Genomic DNA, 20,527 nt, shown 5'->3' with positions numbered 1-20,527 from the left:
CTGATAATGGATGGCTGAAAAATATTAGCGCCAAACCAGGGAAATCTGTGGCAGTTGGGAATATGCCACTCCTGAGATGCTGCTCTGGCTTTGCTTATTACTTACCACTCTGCCCTTCCTCTAAGAAACTTCTCTGTCTGCCCCTTGCATCAGTCTCTGACATTTCCAGTCCAAAAAATGTCTGGATGGAAAAACCCCTCCTAGCTTGGCATTCTGAAGAGCCAACAGCCTGAGTCTATATAGAGCATCTTCCCACTTTTATGTGGTCCAGCTTAGATGCATGGGACTAGACCTGCTTAGCCCCTGCAGCTGAAATGAGGCAGTGCAGTGGTTCGATTCAGGTGTCAGACAGAGCTGGGAACCCCAAATCTGAATCCCGCTTCAGCTGTGAAGCTCATGGGGTTAACTTGGGCCAGTCATTTTCTGGGCTGTTGTGAGGCTAAAGGAGGGGATTTTGTGTGTGTGTTTGGAGAACTATATGATGTCTTGATCTTTTTGGGGAAAGGGATGAATTGAATTTTATTATTACGGTCACAGACCAGTTCCGGCTCACTTACAATGCCAGGAAAATCATAAAACACAACAGGAATACATTGAATTGCGATTGGGTATAACAGAGACAATTCAGATATAGCGGCAGTTAAAATATATATTAAATCTTGATCACTAAAATATAACCTAAAATTGTCATTTAAAACCTTAGTCATTTTGGTAGTACCGCTTGTTCCCTAAGTTTTATGGCAGTCACACAATCAGCCCTGAGTGCTCACTGGAAGGACAGATCCTGAAGCTGAGGCTCCAATAATTTGGCCACCTCATGAGAAGAGAAGACTCCCTGGAAAAGACCCTGATGCTGGGAAAGATGAAGGGCACAAGGAGAAGGGGACGACAGAGGACGAGATGGTTGGACAGTGTTCTCGAAGCTACCAGCATGAGTTTGACCAAACTGCGGGAGGCAGTGGAAGTCAGGAGTGCCTGGCGTGCTCTGGTCCATGGGGTCACGAAGAGTCGGACATGACTAAAAAACAACAAATGGATTATTATGTGTGCTGTACCCTAATGCAGTCCCCACTTGTCAAGAAAGGCAGAGGAGAAGAAACTGTGGAAAGGAAGGTGGAAAAAAATATATCTTCACCCTCCTCCCTCCGCAGAAAAGTTCTTTCCGGGTGGTTATATTTAGTGACATCTCCAGTTGACTATTGATCCAGCCGGCGGAGGAGGGATATAAAACTTTGAAATGATGCACTCAATTGACCTGGTGACAAGCAGGGCAGGTAGAAAGAGGAAGGGCGAACTAGGAACGGCTGCCGAACTTCGCACTTGGGTCATTTCAGGAGACCAAGGAAGCAGCCTGATACCAAGTCAGGCAAATGGCCCATCAGAGCTCAGAAGTGCCTACACTGGTTGGCAGCAGCTCTCCAGAGTTTCAGGACTTTGGGGACCTTCCTAGTCCTTTCTGGAGATACCCTGATATTGAACCTCTGATGCTCTGCATGCAAGATGCTCCTCTGTAGGCTATTTTTTTTTCACCTGTAAAGGGGGAAATTTGGAGAATCTCTTGGAGTGAAAAAAGCAGCTCGCAGAGGGCAATTTTGAACGGGAAAATTTCCGAAGGGTTAAGTAGTCCATCTTCTGGATCACAGTAAATGTTACATTCCCCCCTCCACACCGGTATTCCTTCTTTTCATAAGGGTAGCGCCTGGGGATGTAGCTTTTAATTCATTACAGCTGCCGTCTTCTGGCGTAGGGTTGCTTCCAGGGGACATTCAAAACATAGCGTGAAGGACTTCACTGGACCCGACCTTTCCAAAGGCCAGTGCAGGAGTTTCCTTGGTGTCCGCAAATTGCAATCTTCTTTGGAGTTTGCTTAGGGACGTGGGTGGCGCTGTGGGTTAAACCACAGAGCCTAGGACTTGCTGATCAGAAGGTCAGCGGTTCGAATCCCCGCTACGGGGTGAGCTCCCGTTGCTCGGTCCCTTCTCCTGCCAACCTAGAAGTTCGAAAGCACATCAAAGTGCAAGTAGATAAATAGGTACCGCTCTGGTGGGAAGGTAGACGGCATTTCCGTGCGCTGCTCTGGTTTGCCAGAAGCGGCTTAGTCATGCTGGCCACATGACCCGGAAGCTGTACGCCAGCTCCCTCGGCCAGTAAAGCGAGATGAGTGCCGCAACCCCAGAGTCATTCATGACTGGACCTAATGGTCAGGAGTCCCTTTACCTTTACCTGATGTGCTCCTGATTTTTATTAGCTTTCCTCCTGTTGATGCCATTTTAAAACACCTTCACATTAAAGGCTAAGGCAGGGGGCGGCAATTATTTTTAGCTACGGGCTGGTCCACTGTCCCTCAGACCTTGGTGGCAGGTGAAGCAGCACCGGGGGGCGGGAAGCTGGAAGAAGAGGCAAGGGGGGCAGGCACTACTCACCCCCAGCCCCAGTCCTTAACTTCCCTGGGGCTGCCACCACCACCTGCTGCTGTTTCTTGTGGGTAGGCAGAGCGAGCTCATCCGCTTCGCTCTCTGGCCCACAGGAGCACCAGGGTGGCGTTTGGGGAGGGGGAGATGAGCGGCGCAAAAGGGCTGGCTCCGGAGAGGGGCTGCTTAAAATGGTGCTCAGCCAGCTCAGCCCAGTCCCCTTCCTCCTCTAGGCAGGGCGAGGAGAAGATAGGAGGAGGGAGGGAGGAGGCGCCGCTGTTGTGTGTGTGACGGAGAGGTGGGGGGAAATGGAATAGCGCGGGGGGGGGGAAATGGCGCAGTCCGAGCGAACAGAATCTTCACGCCGATCCACAGACAGTCCGCTGGCTGGATCCTGAAGGCAATTGGGCCTGATCTGACCCTCAGACCTTAGTTTGCTGACCCCTGGGCTAAGGCATATTTATTTATTATTTTTTAATTAATTTTTTATTAATTTTCAACGTATCATTTTCAACAATAATTAAACATACAGTGGCACCTCGGGTTAAGTACTTAATTTGTTCTGGAGATCCGTTCTTACCCTGAAACTGTTCTTAACCTGAAGCACCACTTTAGCTAATGGGGCCTCCTGCTGCTGCCGTGTCACCGGAGCACAATTTCTGTTCTCATCCTGAATGAAAGTTCTTAACCTGAGGTACTATTTCTGGGTTAACGGAGTCTGTAACCTGAAGCGTATGTAACCTGAGGCATTTGTAACCTGAAGTACCACTGTACTTTAACTTCTTATACAATTTATTTTACTTCCATCAATCACATCTGAAAAATTTCCAATCTAATTACTTAATTTACATTTCTTATTTTCATTATTACATTTAAATCTCATATCTAATACCTCTCTTCTTTGCAATATTTCATATATTTCTCCTTACAAAACTTCTTGTAGCCCTACTAGCGTAATTTGTTGATTACAATTGCTCTTCAAATAGTTCGTATATTTCTTCCAATCTTCTGTAAATCTCTGGTCCTGCAGGTTTTGAATCCTTCCTGTCTTTTTATCCTATTCTGCTTAGTCCATTAATTTTATCTGCCATTCTTCTTTCTTTGGTATTTCTTCTTGCTTCCATTTCTGAGCCAACAATACTCTTGCCGCTGTGGGCTAAGGCATATTTAACATCACTAAGGAGACTCTTGAGAAGATCAAACCTCTTCATACTGAAGGAAATCAACCCTGAGTGCTCACTGGAAGGACAGATTGTGAAGCTGAGGCTCCAGTACTTTGGCCACCTCGTGAGAAGAGAAGACTCCCTGGAGAAGACCCTGATGTTGGGAAAGATGGAGGGCACAAAGAGAAGGGGGCGACAGAGGACGAGATGGTTGGATAGTGTTTTCGAGGTTACCAGCATGAGTCTGACCAAACTGCGGGAGGCAGTGGAGGACAGAGGTGCCTGGCGTTCTCTGGTCCATGGGGTCACCAAGAGTCGGACATGATTAAACGACATATTCCTATATTGCAGGAGATTGGAGTAGATGAACCTCAGAGTCCCTTTGAAGGAATGGGTTTCTGTGCAGTCAGTTTAAAACTGACTCGAACCCCGCCTCCCTCTGCGTAGCTCCCGGACGGGAGGGAAGGATGTCAAATGACACCGAGGGTTGGTTCCAAGAAAGAGTTTATTCTGCTCTCTTGATAGCAGAAGGCACTTGTGTGGTCAGTCCACAGCAAGTCCAAAGAAATGAGAAATTTCATGCAGTATATATATCCTCCAGGCACCCTCTCCCCCTTCCCCAGAAATCCAACCATGTCAGCCTATGTACGCAGGTTGACATCACATATGTTCCTGCTCTGGTATTCTTAACTATAAAAGGGTATTCTTTTCTGTACTTCTGACCATAAAAGGATCTTCCTGTTCCTACTCTTATCTTGGAGCAAGAGGTCATCATCTCCGAGAACACACTCTGGCGCTGTTCCCAGACTGGGTCTGTGCGTTTTTGTGGTCAGGACGTAAGATAAGGCACAGACGTTTCTTCCCTGTTCTACTGGTACAGTCAAGGCCATACTTGCCATCACAAACTGATAAAGGAGAGGGCTCTGAGCATTTGTTTATACAGCTGAGCCTTTTGACTCAAGAGCTCAAGTTTATGCATTTTAGAAATGCTAAGAAGAAAAGGGGAGAGGGGGTTCGAGTCAGTTTTAAACCGACTGCACAGAAACCCATTCCTTCACCTTCTGTGATTCTGTTTTTGCTGCAAGTCTTGGCCGCAACGCTGTGCAGACAGAAACTGTATTCTAACCCCACTTTCCTGGGAGTAAGCTTAATTAAATTCAATAGGGATTAGAGATGAGAGCTAATTTTGTGCTGAAAGTCATGCTCCCAGCTCCCTGTAGTCCACCAATTTCAATAGATCTACTTTTGAGTATAACTTGGTGGGATACTAAGAAGTTAAGCCAGGCTCTCCTGTACAGTAGTTTGCAAATTCTGCTTGGTTTTTTCCCTCCTCACTGGAGTCTTGAAAGGTTTTGATAGAAGAGGGGGAAAAGAGGGATTAGCCTCAATTCCTACCTCTGGCTCTCCTGATATTGTTCTTTCTCCTAGAGAAAAAAGGTAGGTAGCAGAAGATTTATTTAACACTGTAGCTGGAAGACAGGCTAAATCTGTTCCTCTACCCATTTTACAAGGAAGATAGAAAAGCTTCATAGATTTTTCTTCCTAAGGGTGGACTGTTGAGTTAAGCTCGCGTTTTATCACCCACTGATTATTCTTCCTGGAATTCTTTCTACAAAAGGATAGTCACTGGTATTATTATTATTTTTTTATAAACCTTGACTGTACTGAGTTTGTGTTGGCCCAAAATATATTTCTGCAGTAAAGGCCAGCGGTCTGCAGCTTAAAAGGAACCGTAAAGATGGACTATCATGACTTTTTTGTTTGTTTCGAAGATGCAGTAGAACTTCCTCTGGAGTGATTCTAGCACACTGGCGGCCCAGTTTGCACTTTCAAGTAGCAAAACATCATTTGCAACAATCCTCTAAACACTACGTGCTTTTAAAAGAGTTTTAAATTTAATTTTCAGTGATTGATTACAGTTTCTACAATTCAAGATGTACCGTATTTTCCCGTGTATAAGACGCCCCCGTGCATAAGACGACCCCTATTTTTTAAACCCAAAATTAAGAAATTAAGTTGTTTAGCTTTTTGTGGGGTTTTATAAATAAAAATTTACTTGCTTGCTGACTTACAGATGTCAAGGAAATAAACAACTATTTGTCTTTTAGAAGACATCTGAAAGCAACCCTGTATTGGGAAATGTCTAATGATAAAACAAATGTCTCATGTTTTACCATTTTTTATGGTAAGCCGCCCAGAGTGGCTGGGGAAACCCAGCCAGATGGACGGGTAGTAAATATTATTATAATAAATTATAATAAATATTACTATGATGATGAAGGCATCTGCACCAGCATGGCCTGATGCCTTCATCTGCCCCAGTTGCAACTCAAAATGTCTCTCCTGTATCAGTCAGTCTCTACAGCCACAGCAGGGCTGTAATTCTCCAACCGTTTGACTTCACCCCTGAAGGCACACTCTTTGACTGTCTCCTGAGACAGATGGATGCCAACAGCAGCAACAGTTCAGGGTGTTGGACTAGATGATCCTTGGGGTCTCTTCCATCTCTGTGATTCTGTGTGGGAGGGAATGGCAGGTGGAAAAGCTTGTAATATTCCTCTGTGTTTAGCTTCAGCTTGTTTCCCGTGAGACATGGATGTTGATCAGACGAGAGTCTTCCCCTTGCTAACCTATTGCTTTCTCTCTTTGCTCCTCTCTCTTTTGAAGGACATCAACCAGAAACTGCAGGAGGACAACCAGGAGCTGCGAGACCTTTGCTGCTTCTTGGACGATGACCGGCAGAAAGGCAAGAAGGTTTCCCGTGAGTGGCAGAGGCTCGGCCGGTACAGCGCGGGTGTCATGCACAAGGAGGTGTCCCTGTATCTTCAGAAGCTGAAGGAGCTGGAAGTTCGGCAGGAGGAGGTGGTGAAGGAGAACCTGGAGCTGAAGGAGCTCTGCGTCCTGCTGGACGAGGAGAAGGGTGGTGTTGCCGGTTGCCGAAACTCGATCGACAGCCAGGCCAGCCTCTGCCAGCTCAACGCCACGAGCGCCTTCATCAGGGACGTCGGAGACGGCAGCAGCACCTCCAGCACCGGCAGCACGGACAGCCCTGACCACCACAAGCACCACCCGAACTCGAGTCCCGAGCACCTCCAGAAGGCGAGGAGTGAGGGGAGTCCTGAACATCAGAAACACCGCAGCGCCAGCCCCGAACACCTCCACAAACCCCGCGGCTCCGGCAGCCCCGATCACCAGAAACACCTGAAAGGACCCAGCCCAGAGCATCACAAGACTCTCGGGAAGGGGGCCGTGGAGCAGCAGAAGCACAGCTGCAGCAGTCCGGAAACGCTGCCGAAGCACTTGTTGAGTGGCAGCCCCGAACACTTTCAGAAACACAGGCCTGGCAGCAGTCCGGAACACCAGAAGCACAGTGCTGGAGGCGGCAGCCCCGAACTTCTCCACAAACACGCTCTGAGCGGGAGCTCTGAGCACCTCCCGAAAGCGAGGGGGACCAGCCCCGAACATCTCAAGCAGCACTATGGCGGAAGCCCGGACCACCTCAAGCACTTGGGGGGCAGCAGCAGCAGAGAAGGCACCTTAAGGAGGCCAGTGACGGATGACCTCTCTCCCCATCACCGAGGCCTCTACAATGGGATGAACGGTGAGTCCATGTTATTTTATCTTATTGCAATGATGATGTCGAAGGGGTCATCTTTCCTCTTTGCGTGTCTGCAAATTATGGAAGCGTTGAGGTGGGGGAAGGCGCCCATTTCTGCACGTATGTGATGGGAGGCTTCTTGAGCAGTGCGAAGCAGGAACCGCGAAGCCAAGGCTGCAGTCACCCCCGGTGATGATTCAGTGGCTAAGTACGGGCGAAGTTGATGGATGCCTTGCTGTAACAGGCTGCACAACAGTTGTATCTCCTGGGCTTTTGCGCAAAAGCATCTTGCCTGTACAAAGAGGCATTGAAATATGGGATTCCTCTAGGCTAGAGCTAATGTACTGTGAGCACGGCCTGAGTGCACGTAGGCTCGATACGGAACGGAGAGAATAGGCTGGATGGGGAGAAACCTTCTTTTCATAAGGGTAGTGCCTGGGGATGGAGGGCATCTGTGTAGCTTTTAATTCATTACAGCTGCTGTCTTCTGGCATAGGGTTGCTTCCAGGGGTCATTCAAAACATAGTGTCACTGAACCCGGCCTTTCCAAAGGCCAGTGCAGGAGTTTCATTGGTGTCCACAAATTGCAATCTTCTTTGGAGTTTGCTTAGTGATGTGGGTGGCGCTGTGGGTTAAACCACAGAGCCTAGGACTTGCTGATCAGAAGGTCGGCTGTTCAAATCCTCGCTACGGGGTGAGCTCCCGTTGCTCTGTCCCAGCTCCTGCCAACCTAGCAGTTCGAAAGCACGCCAGAGTGCAAGTAGATAAATAGGTACCACTCTGGCGGGAAGGTAAACGGCGTTTCCGTGCTCTGCTCTGGTTCACCAGAACTGGCCTAGTCATGCTGGCCACATGACCCGGAAGCTGTATGCCGGCTCCCTTGGCCAATAAAGTGAGATGAGCACTGCAACCCCAGAGTCGGCCACGACTGGACCTAATGGTCAGCGGTCTCTTTACCTCTTTACTTGGAGTTTGCTTGGCCTTTTCCACTGATGAGCGAATCAGCCCTCATTGGCTTTCCTCGTGCTGCCATATCTTACCCAGTCAAAGAAGGATTTTAGAGCAGGAGGTAGACAATGCATTGCTGTCCAGGTGTTGTTGGACTCCCAACTCCCAACCCCCGCCAGTCAGCATGGTCAGTAGTCAGGAATAGGCATGGATGGGTCTGTTAATTTTGATTCTCCATCTATTTCTCTCTCTTTTTCTGATTCTCAATTCAGTTCTCCACATTTTTGAAGCAATTTGTGTGTTGCTTTTAAAGTCTGAATGAAAATCCACCAGCATCTAAGTGTGAACTTCTCCTAATACAGACATTGATGTATGCAATTTTGACCAATGTATGTATTTTTTTTTTTGCAAACAAGAACAATGCTTTTTTGTATGTTAATTTCACTAATATAGTCAATTTGATCCACACACACCCCTCTAATATTTGCACTTTTGTAAACTTTTTGTAAACAGGGACGCAGGTGGCACTGTGGTCTAAACCGCAGAGCCTAGGGTTTACCGATCAGAAGGTCGGCAGTTCGAATCCCCGCGACAGGGTGTGCTCCCGTTGTTCAGTCCCAGCTCCTGCCCACCTAGCAGTTTGAAAACATGTCGAAGTGCAAGTAGATAAATAGGTACTGCTCCTGCGGGAAGGTAAATGGCGTTTCTGTACCCTGCTCTGGTTCACCAGAAGCGGCTTAGTCATTCTGGCCACATGATCTGGAAGCTGTCTGCAGACAAACGCCGGCTCCCTCGGCCTATAGAGCGAGATGAGCACGCAACCCCAGAGTCGTCCGCGACTCAACCTAATGGTCAGGGGTACGTTTACCTTTACCTTCAAACATTGGTTGGAGAATTGCATTACGAACTTCAGAGAAGTGTGAATTTCAAAGGATAGCTGTGTTTCAGCTCTAAGTGTTTTAGAAAGGGCTAATTAAGTAGGTTTGCCTGTAACGGTGAACTGAATTGAATTTCTCCCCCACCTCTGGTCAGAAATGATGAGAGCTGTCATCTATCACCACCTAGAGGGCACCACGTTGGGTATCTCTGCCATTAGAAGCATGGAATTCTCAAACTGAGCCACAATTCTGAATCCCAAAACAGCCCATGCATTGTAGCTTTGCCTTCTTAAAGGGAACACTCGAACAGTCTTGCAGTCTTTGTCCTCCGCTTCAGGTTACCTGCTTGGTGAATGTTTACTCGCTTCATCTTAATTGCTTTTTCCTGGGATTCTCTGCAAAAGAAACAAAAGCGGATTCCTTTGACATTTAGCTCTTCCGATGCAGTTTGTGACAGTAGGCTGACATTTTAACAGATGTTTCTGGGATGCGCATCTATTCTCAGTTGACGGAGAAGCGGATCAGGCTCCCAGCTGCTGTGCAGTGCAGGGATTTTAAGCCCAAATCATTTCCTAAGGGTACAGTTGGCGTTCACGTCTTGCTGATTATCAAGATGGTGATCCAGTGACTTGTAGGCTCTGGGGTATATCTGAGAAAGGATCTTGATGTTGTCGTGATGGTTCCACCAGGGTAAAAAAAAGGAGATTGGTGATTGCAGCCTAGGAATCTGTCTTTGTAGATTTGGGATCTTGCTGGGAACCTACAAATCTTAACATTTTGGAGGGTGGGAGTGTGGAATGCCATGCATAGTTAACCTCTGGGATGTGATCTCCTGGAGACTGAGTGATATTGCCAGACAAGAGGACATAGCCCAGGTAAAACCAGGGATGTTCCTAGGGGACCAGATTTATCGGACCATACCAGCCCCCTACCTTGCAGAAATCTACTATGTGGAATACCACAGACTTCTTACAGCGGCTAGATTAAATGTCCTTGACTCTGCGATATTGTGGGGAAGGTACAGGGGAGTACCATATGCCCAGAGAACCTGTCATTATGCCATCGGTGTGGTTGAGTCCACCGAACACATTCTCTTGACTTGCCCTTCTTATGCAGAGCTTAGACAAAACTTTATAGACCCACTCCTATGTCAATTTAGCTTCCTACCCGGAGAAAACCAGGTTTTACACTTGCTGAATAATGTCACTGGAGCTATACCTTCCTTGGTGGCCAAATTTCTTTTTTTAGCCTTTAAGCGTCGCAAGACTATAATTGACTGTATTGATATGGGGCTATCTGTTTAGCCCATTTTAGTGTTGGCTAAGCTCTAAAATCTTCCTGGATGTTTAACTGTGTATTGACAAATGTATTTTTTCTGACTGACGGTCGAATAAAAGGTTGATGATGATAGTTAACCTCTGGAATTCACTGCTGCAGGATTCAGTGGTGGCCACCTTACTTGGATGGCTTTAAAAGAGGACTAGACAAATTCATGGAGGTCATGCTTCTTTTCTACAGTTGTAGGCAGTGATGCTTCTGAATTCCAGTTCTTGGAATCCACAAGAAGGAAGAGCGGTGTTTTGTTTGGGTTCTGTTTGCAGCATTCCCGCAGGCCACTGGTTGCCACTGTGAGAACAGCATTTACAATACAATACGATACGATAATCTTTATTGTCATTGTCCCATACAGAACAACGAAATTGAACAATCTACATAAGACATTCAAAACCCAACAAGCCTTCCATCCCAGCTATCCCAACTTGGTTAGCCCCCTAAAAACTCTGATACCCCATTTTTAAATACAATATACTCCCATACAGACTCCTTACAATGCGTTTAAAACCAAAATCGCATTTGGATAGAAACTGTTTTGCAGGCGGCTAGTCCTAGTCTTTATAACCCTGTTCCTTCTTCCAGAAGGCAGAAGCTGAAAGAGATCATTTCCGGGGTGCTATCTCTGCAGCTTTCTTATGGCATCTGGAAGCGTAGATTTGATCCAAGGTGGGAAGAGTGCACCCAATTATTCTCTCCACAGTCTTTACAACCCTGGACAACATTGTTTTTCCCCCTGACTGTGCAGCTCCCAAACCACACACACAGACTATAAGTTAACACACTCTCCACAGTACAATGGCAAAATGCCATCTACAGGTCCTTTGAGAGATTGTTTTTCCGGAGGATTTATTATCATTATTAATTAAATTTGTATACCGCCCTATACCTGCAGGTCTCAGGATAAAATTACTATACAGTGGTACCTTGGTTTACGAACTTAATCCGTTCTGGAAGTCCATTCTTAAACCGAAACAGTTCTTAAACCGATGCGTGCTTTCCCTAATAAGGCCTCCTGCCACCGGTGCCCTTCCACCGTTCGGATTCCATTCTTAGACTGAGGTAAAGTTCTCAAACCGGGACACTATTTCTGGTTTTGTGGAGTTTGTAAACTGAATCGTTCTTAAACAGGACTGTTCTTAAACCGAGGTACCACTGTATACAGTGCTTTCCCCCCTAAAAATAATGTTTAGGGGTACTCTCATTTTCCTACTCATATTAATATACTGCCCCTCAATGCGGCCAAACTTAGGTTCATAAAATGTTTAGGAATACGTGTCCCCCCAGAAAAAGGACTCACTCTCCCTCAAATATATTTCTGCCCCTGTTCCTCTACCTGTTCCTAATATTATTCTGAAGTTTGCTGAAATGGAGGGAGCGGAAAACTACTTGTCAGTAAGAACTGCCATATAAAACCAATGTGTATTACTAATGACATATCAAGCAGAAAAGCTCCTGTTTTACATTGTACAGCAAGGTGAAGTCTTACATAATGAGGAAAAGAAGCTTAATAAAAAACGATGAAGAAGTTGTTTAAGTATTTCTCAAATCCTGAAAGACAAATCCCCATGCCCTATCCCAATCACCTTTTGCAGGCTGAATGGAATGTTACCATTTATAAAATGAAAACCAGAAAGGAGGAGTGTAAAACACAGAGCAAATTAGGAAGAAAAATACTTACTGCCAGGGTTCTGGACAGTTTGGTTGTGTAATTGATCAGAACAATGGTAACAAAATCTTGCTGAGGTACATAGGCACGCGGGTGGCGCTGTGGTCTAAACCACTGAGCCTCTTGGACTAGCCGATCAGAAGGTCGGAGGTTGGAATCCCCACAATGGAATGAGCTCCCATTGCTCTGTCCAAGCTCCTGCCAACCTAGCAGTTTGAAAGCATACCAGTGCAAGTAGATAAATAGGTACCACTGCGGCAGGAAGGTAAATGGCATTTCCGTGTGCTCTGGCTTCCGCCACGGTGTTCTCTAGTGCCAGAAGCGGTTTAGTCATGCTGGCCACATGACCCAGAAAGCTATCTGTGGACAAACGCCAGCTCCCTCGGCCTGAAAGCGAGATGAGCGCCACAACCCCCTATTTGCTTTTGACTGGACTTGACCATCCAGGGGTCCTTTACCTTTACCAACATAGGCATAGCCCCCATGAAGGTCAACTTTTCTCACATGGACTGAATCCACAGCATCACAGAAAGATCAGACTCCGCTAACCCAGAAATATTACCTAGGGTTAAGAACTTTGCTTCAGGATGAGAACAGAAATCATGCTCCAGTGGTGGGGCGGCAGCAGGAGGCCCCATTAGCTAAAGTGGTGCTTCAGGTTAAGAACAGTTTCAGGTAAAGAACGGACCTCCGGAACGAATTAAGTACTTAACCCGAGGTACCACTGTATAAATGTGGATCTATCCCATATGGGGATAATCTCAGTGTCCTCTGTTGGTTGAAAGCCAACAGGGTATTTCTAGCTAAAAAGCTGCTCCAATGACGGAGGAAGTCAAAGAGAGAGTGTGCTGTGTGCCTTGTCCTTTTGGTTACCTGAACAGGTAAGGTCACGCCCACCTTTAGTCACATGCAAAGGAAGAATGTTCCAGCCAAGAGGAAACAGGAAGTTTTCGACTGGCTGGACCAAACATTCCCCTGCATGTCCACTCTAGGAAAACAAGGAATGTTGTACTTGAATGCTTCTTATGTATCGCATCCCACACTTTGTCTGTTCTTCCTCCCAAGCTGTAACACATAGTAATGAACATGCCTGGCATGGCTTTATTCTTGTTGGTGTTAACTTCCCCCTCTGCATTTACCCGGGAAAAGAGGAGCGACAATAGGCACCTTCAAATATCTAAAGCAGGGGTCAGCAAGGTTGACCTTGCCTGGGCTGGTTCGCGCCCACACACTGTGTTGTTCCGGTTTAGTGCAGCGCGTGGGAACTCGCCGAGCGGGTGGCTTGGTTCGGGGGTGGCTCATGGGCTGGTTAAATGACCCCCATGGGCTGTTTGTGGCCCATGGGCCTTAGGTTGCCTACCCCTGATCTAAAGGGGAAGAGGGAACAAGCTTGTTTTCTCCTGCTCTGGAGGGTAGGACCCGAACCAATTGCTTCAAGTTACACAAAAGGAGATTCCGACCCAACATACGGGATAATTTTCTAACAGTAGGAGCTGTTTGACAGTGGGACAGTCTCCCTTAGGCAGTTGTGGACTCTCCTTCCTTGGAGGTATTTAAGCAGAGGTTGGGCGGCCATCTGCCCTGGATGCTTTACAGTGGTACCTCGGGTTCTATATCATAGAATCATAGAATCATAGAGTTGGAAGAGACCACAAGGGCCATCGAGTCCAACCCCCTGCCAAGCAGGAAACACCATCAGAGCACTCCTGACATATGGTTGTCAAGCCTCTGCTTAAAGACCTCCAAAGAAGGAGACTCCACCACACTCCTTGGCAGCAAATATGCTTCAAGTTACATACACTTCAGGTTACAGACTCCACTAACCCAGAAATAGTACCTCGGGTTAAGAACTTTGCTTTAGGATGAGAACAGAAATCGTGCTCCGGCAGCATGGCAGCAGCAGGAGGCCCCATTAGCTAAAGTGGTACCTCAGGTTAAGAACAGTTTCAGGTTAAGAACGGACCTCCAGAACGAACTAAGTACTTAATCCGAGGTACCACTGTATTTGAGATTCCTGCATTGAAGGGGGTGGAATAGATGATGCTTGGTTCCCGTCCAGCTCTACGACTCTATGGTTTCAGTCTTTCACCAGGCTGCTGTGTGGGATGGAGAAAGACCTGATGTGCTCATGCCATATCACTTGCTTCCATTATTGGTGTAGGGCCAGTGTGGTGTAGTGGTTAAGAGCGGTGGACTCGTAATCTGGTGAACGGGGTTCGCTTCCCCGCTCCTCCACATGCAGCTGCTGGGTGACCTTGGGCCAGTCACACTTCTCTGAAGTCTCTCAGCCCCACTTACCTCACAGAATGTTTGTTGTGGGGGAGGAAGGGAAAGGAGAATGTTAGCGGCTTTGAGACTCCTTAGGGTAGTGATAAAGCAGGATATCAAATCCAAACTCCTCCTCCTCTTCTACTTAGAATCATAGAATCATAGAGTTGGAAGAGACCACAAGGGCCATCGAGTCCAACCCCCTGCCAAGCAGGAAACACCATCAGAGCACTCCTGACATATGGTTGTCAAGCCTCTGCTTAAAGACCTCCAAAGAAGGAGACTCCACCACACTCCTTGGCAGCAAATTCCACTGTCAAACAGCTCTTACTGTCAGGATGTTCTTCCTAATGTTTAGGTGGAATCTTCTTTCTTGTAGTTTGGATCCGTGTCCGCTTCTCTGGAGCAGCAGAAAACAACCTTTCTCCCTCCTCCCTCCTTCTCTTCCCCAAAAACCATTATGTGGGTCATTCTACTCTGGGATGATTCACAAAAACCAGGTGGGATGCACAGTACAGCTTAACAGGCATGAATTAATAGACTGTGTGTGCTCCCTAGGCATTCTTCAATAGTTTTATTCCAAATGTCTAATTTTATAACTCCTTTGTTTGACTGAGAGCGTGGCTCCATTTCCTTCCCATTTCCCCTTTTCTTTTTTCTTTTTGCATTTATGGGGAATATCAAAGGCTGTCGACTGCTACTTCTTGCTCCCCCTTGAGGTTCTTAATGAGCAAAAGCAAAAGTGCTGACTCTCTCTCTCTCTCTCTCTGGCACTGTAATGTTGGAGGTGTGATAGATCGGGAACGAGACGAGACCTTCAGAGCTCCGGCATTCATTTAAAAAGGGTAGCAGGGAGAAGAAAGGGAAATAAATGTGTGTGTTAAATGAGAGAGTGCCTAACGATTGGGAAGACCAGTTGCTGAACTCTCCAAACTTGGGGGTGTTTTTTAAAATTATTTTTTTATTTGATTTTCCAAAATGGAAAAAAGAAAAGAAAGAAAAAGAAAGAGAATAAACTTCCATCAAAAGATCATACAAATTCCACATATCAAGATTAATCTGAATCTCCTGACTCCCCCGTGCCCCAATCCCATCCATGGGTCCACCTAATTCTATTTTCAACTGCATATCAATATTTCTCCAATTTTTAATCTTCCTAAGTTATCTGTACTTTCTATTACATTGCAAGCCAATATTGACTGGTGGGCCCCAGTCCTTGCCACCCTATTCACCAGCATAGATCAAACAGCAATAATACCAGAGGACTGGGGATTGGCAATCATCGTTCCCATATTCAAGAAAGGCTGTAAACTTGATCCAGCCAATTACAGACCAATCAGTCTCTTAAGCATCATTAGCAAACTTTATGCAACTCACTTACGTGAAAAGTTTGCGGACTGGCTGGAACAGGAGCACATCCTAAAGGAAGCCCAGGCTGGTTTCAGGGCACATAGATCAACTCTAGACCAAGGACTGGTATTGCAACATCTAGTGGAGAAATACACCTCAAAGAAAGGAGGCTCCCTCTATGTAGCCTTTATAGATTTCAAATCAGCTTTCGATTTGATACCCCGGCACAGACTTTGGGAAAAATTAAATGCCACAAACATCGATAGACGTCTTTTGCTTCTTATCCGTAGACTACATGAAAATACTCGGATCCGTGTTAGATGCGACCGTTATGGGAACCTATCAAAGGAAATCCAAAGTTTCCATGGTGTCAAGCAAGGCTGTGTTCTTGCCCCTATTCTATTTAACTTCTATATAAACTCCTTAGTCGGAAAGATGGAGGAAGCAAGTACTCATCCCCCAAACCTAAATAATATACCAATCCCAGTCCTTTTGTACGCAGATGATGCGGCACTTATTTCCTTCTCTTGTGTGGGTCTAAGAAAACTTTTACGAGCTCTTACAGAGTATTGCGAAGCTGAACACCTAATAATAAATTACACTAAATCAAAAATTATGGTGTTCTCCAAGAGAAAACTCCGACATAAATGGAAAATTAATAACCAACCTATTGAGCAAGTAACATCTTTTAGATATCTTGGAATAATTTTTGATGAGAAGGGATCTTGGTGCCATCAGATTAAGAACTCCATTGTAAATGCGCAAAGATCTTCCAGAGCTATCATAAGATTCTTTTACAGAAAAGGAGGTCAATATGTTCCTGCTGCCTCCCAGGTCTTTGTTGCAAAAATACTTCCACAATTGATGTATGGCACCCAGATATTTAATTGTCAAAAACTCAAGTCCCTGGAATCTGTACAAACTAAATTTTACCGCTCCCTACTAGGGTTACCTACCTGTGTCCCCAACACAGCCATCAGGCTGGAGGTAGGTCAACTCCCTATTAATGCCAGGATATGGATCCTGAAGATTCACTTCTGGCTAAAACTCATATTTTTCCCAGTGGGAGTGGCTCCATTGACTCTACTAGACCCATTCCAGTCTAAATGGAGATTGTCGCTTTATGAAAAATTGAAGGGCCTGGGGCTTTCCCCACAAGAACTTATAGCCTCAGGTTTTGAAAAGGCTAAAAGGATGGTGAGCCAGCGAATAGGAGATGTAGAGCTTCAGGACCATATGAGCAAGATAGATAAATATCCAGCTATCCAAGATTATGGAAAAGGGTTTAATCTAACACCATATTTGCTGGATCTACAAATCGCAAAATACAGGCGGGCGTTTACCCTTACCAGATTTGATGTACTGCCATCTGCCTTACTAAAGGGCAGATACGAGGGCACACCCTATGCTGAACGAGTTTGCCCATGTGGTCTGAAAGAGGTGGAAACGGCTTCACATGTGTTGTTACACTGCGACCTTTACGGGGATATTAGGTCACTGTTTATCTCCCCTATCGTTCAGAAATTTCCAGGTCGATCTGAATCTCAGCGGCTGAAAATCCTACTAGGAGATAAAAACCCAGAAGTAACACTGAAAGTGGCCAAATTTTCTGCGGCTGCGATCAAGCGGAGGGCATTAGCTGTAAAAAAGTAAAAGACTTGACCCCTGGACAAGCCCCCCCCCCATTTTTTTAAGTCTATACATATACTGTAGTGCATATATGTGTGTGTGTGTGTGTGGGTGTGTGTGTGTGTGCATATGTGTATTGCTTTTATGTATAATTTTACAATTTTTAATTGACACCGTTATTCCCTTTGTAAACTATTGTTGCTTTTTATGTTTTTTCTGGTCTATGACCGTAATAAATTCATTCATTCATTCATTCATACTTTCTATTACATTGCAAGCGTATTTACAATCCTGCTCATGTTTTCACCCGTTTGCAATTTAGCCATTCTGGCACAGTCCATCAACTTGATTTGCCATCCTTGGAGGTTTCTAAGCAGAGGTTGTATGTCCCACTGTCATGGATGCTTTAGTTGAGATCCCTGCATTGCAGGGGGTGGACTAGATGACCCTTGGGTCCCGTTCAACTCTGCAGTTCTGTGATTCTACGCTAGTTGATGGAAACCACAGGAAGGGAATGTGCTGTTGTACTCAGGTGATGCTAACCTGTTTCCCACAGGCATGTGGTCAGCCACTGTGAGAACAGGTTGCTGGACCTGTTGAGTCATTGGCCTGATCCATAACAACAACAACAACAACAACAACAATAATAATATTTTTACCCCCGCCCATCTGGTTGAGTTTCCCCAGCCACTCTGGGCAGCTCCCAACAGAGTATTAAAAACATGATCAAACATTAAACATTAAAAACTACCTTAAACAGGGTTGCCTTTAGAGGTCTTCTAAAAGTCAGATAGTTGTTCCTTGACATCTGATGGGAGGGAGTTTCACAGGGAGGGCGCCACTACCAAGAAGGCCCTCTGCCTGGTTCCCTGTAACCTCATTTCTAACAATGAGGGAACTGCCAGAAGGCCCTCGGAGCTGGACCTCAGTGTCCGGACTGAATGATGGGGGTGGAGACGCTCCTTCAGGTATGCTGGGCCGAGGCCATTTAGGGCTTTAAAGGTCAACACCAACACTTTGAATTATGCTTGGAAACGAACTGGGAGCCAATGAAGATCTTTCAAGACCGGTGTTATGTGGTCCTGTTGGCCACTCCCAGTCACCGGTCTAGCTGCCGCATTCTGGATTAATTGCAGTTTCCGAGTCACCTTCAAAGGTAGCCCCATGTAGAGCACATTGCAGTAGTCCAAGCAGGAGATGAGCAGAGCATGCAACACTCTGGCGAGACAGAAGGTCTACTCTAGTGTTCAATCCAAACCTGAGCATGGATATCTGTGGTCACCAGACTCTTAGTCTGAGAGGGTGGTTCCCACGATTGGGACCCCATACGACCTCATCCTTTGCATATTTACTCAAAACTAAGTCCTGCTGTTTCCAGTGGGGCTCACACACTGGTAAACAAGTTACAGATAGGTAGCCGTGTTGGTCTGCCATAGTCAAAACAAAAAAAATTCCTTCCAGTAGCACCTTAAAGACCAACTAAGTTAGTTCTTGGTATGAGCTTTCGTGTGCATGCACACTTCTTCAGATACACTGGTAAACAAGGTGTTTTTTTTTTACCAGATTTGCACCATGGATTGTTTCCCTAAAGCTATTGCTGCCTGAGACACCTGGCATTGCCATGAGTTGAAAGGCCAGCACATGGCAGGAATGATGGGATGGCTACTTTAAGAGCCTAGTTAGGTTTCTGGCTCACAAGCTGTCAGGACCAGGAGGTGAATCTTTCTCTGGCAAGTTGCAAGAACTTGACGTCCGAGTAAGCGCTGTGGGATGAAAAAGCTGCTTGGCTGAAGAACTTGATTGAGAAGCACTGCTGAGGAGTGAGGAAGATCTGTCATAGGCGCAATGCCCAATGGGGGAGCTTTTTAATGGTTAGATAATGTTTCTTAATGTAAGGAAAGCGTAGTAATTATTTATTTATTTATTTATTTATTTATTTGTACCCCACCCAACTGGCTGGGTTTCACCAGCCACTCTGGGCGGCTTCCAACAAAGATTAAAAATACATTAAAATGTCACACATTAAAAACTTCACTGAACAGGGCTACCTTCAGATGTCTTCTAAATGTCAGGTAGTTGTTTATCTCTTTGACATCTGATGGGAGGGCGTTCCACAGGGCGGGAGCCACTACCGAGAAGGCCCTCTGCCTGGTTCTCTGTAGCTTTGCTTCTCGCAGTGAGGGAACCACCAGAAGGCCCTTGGCACTGGACCTCAGTGTCCAGGCTGAATGATGGGGGTGGAGACGCTCCTTCAGGTATACTGGGCCGAGGCCATTTAGGGCTTTAAAGGTCAACGCCAACACTTTGAATTGTGCTTGGAAATGGACTGGGAGCCAGTGTAGGTCTTTCAGGACCGGTGTGATATGGTCTCAGTGGCCACTCCCAGCCACCATTCTAGTTGCCACATTCTGGATTAATTGCAGTTTCCGGGTCACCTTCAAAGGTAGCTCCATGTAGAGCATGCTGCAGTAGTACAAAAAGGAGATAACTAGAGCATGTACCACTCTGAGGAGACAGTTTGCAGGCAGGTAGGGTCCCAGCCTGTGTAAACAGCTGCCCTGGATACAGAATTGACCTGCGCCTCCATGGACAGCTGTGAGTCCAAAATGACCCCCAGGCTGTGCACCTGGTCCTTCAGGGGCACAGTTACCCCATTCGGGACCAGGGAGTCCTCCACACCAGTCTGCCCCCTGTCCTCCAAGAACAGTAGTTCTGTCTTGATAAGACATAAGAACATAAGAGCCTTCTGGTCCAACGTCCCACTCTCACAGAGGAGCCCCAAGCTGAATAGAAGCTGAATACAATTCACATCATTACAGCAGGCTGACAATTCAAGGCTTGATCTGTAGTTAAACGTCTTGTACTTAGATTTGTGATCTTGCCAGGGAACGTGGCCAACCGACTTAAATGGAGCAAAGCCCACTTAATAGACTGTATCCTTCGCTTTTAAAATAGGAAGCTGTTTTCTGGTGGGGTGGTTTGCCAGACACGGAGCACTCTGAGAAGGCGAAATAGAGTGTTTCCCCTTGCAGTTAGCGATCTGTCACCACGCAGCCTCGGAATTTCTACTGAAATAGCAGGTTTTCCAAGAACACTTGAGATTGCCAAAGGCCGCACAGTGCTCTTGTGAGAAGACACATTTGCAGCACGTTAAAAGGCAAAGTATATGTTTTCTGGGGGGGGTTGGCCATCTGGAAAGATAGAAAAGAAAATAGAGAAAAGCTTGTTCTCATTGTCCTTGGGCCTCACTGGCATTTTCAACACTCGGTGTCCTGGTGATA

At 46.2% G+C, this 20,527-nt stretch overlaps 1 protein-coding gene across 6 annotated transcripts in view; it reads left to right on the top strand.

Annotated features, from left to right (window-relative positions):
* CCDC85A (coiled-coil domain containing 85A) overlaps nucleotides 1–20,527 on the top strand; it is a 150,789-nt gene that overhangs the window by 4,782 nt on the left and 125,480 nt on the right. For all 6 annotated transcript variants that reach the window (XM_081904171.1, XM_081904174.1, XM_081904173.1 and 3 more), the window contains exon 2: nucleotides 6,242–7,175. In XM_081904171.1, the coding sequence (XP_081760297.1) occupies nucleotides 6,242–7,175 (934 nt within the window). The remainder of the gene's footprint in view (nucleotides 1–6,241; nucleotides 7,176–20,527) is intronic.

This window comes from Podarcis melisellensis, assembly GCF_964234715.1.
Source record: "Podarcis melisellensis genome assembly, chromosome: 3".
Classification (NCBI taxonomy): domain Eukaryota; kingdom Metazoa; phylum Chordata; class Lepidosauria; order Squamata; family Lacertidae; genus Podarcis; species Podarcis melisellensis.
This window is presented reverse-complemented; position numbering and strand designations above follow the sequence as displayed.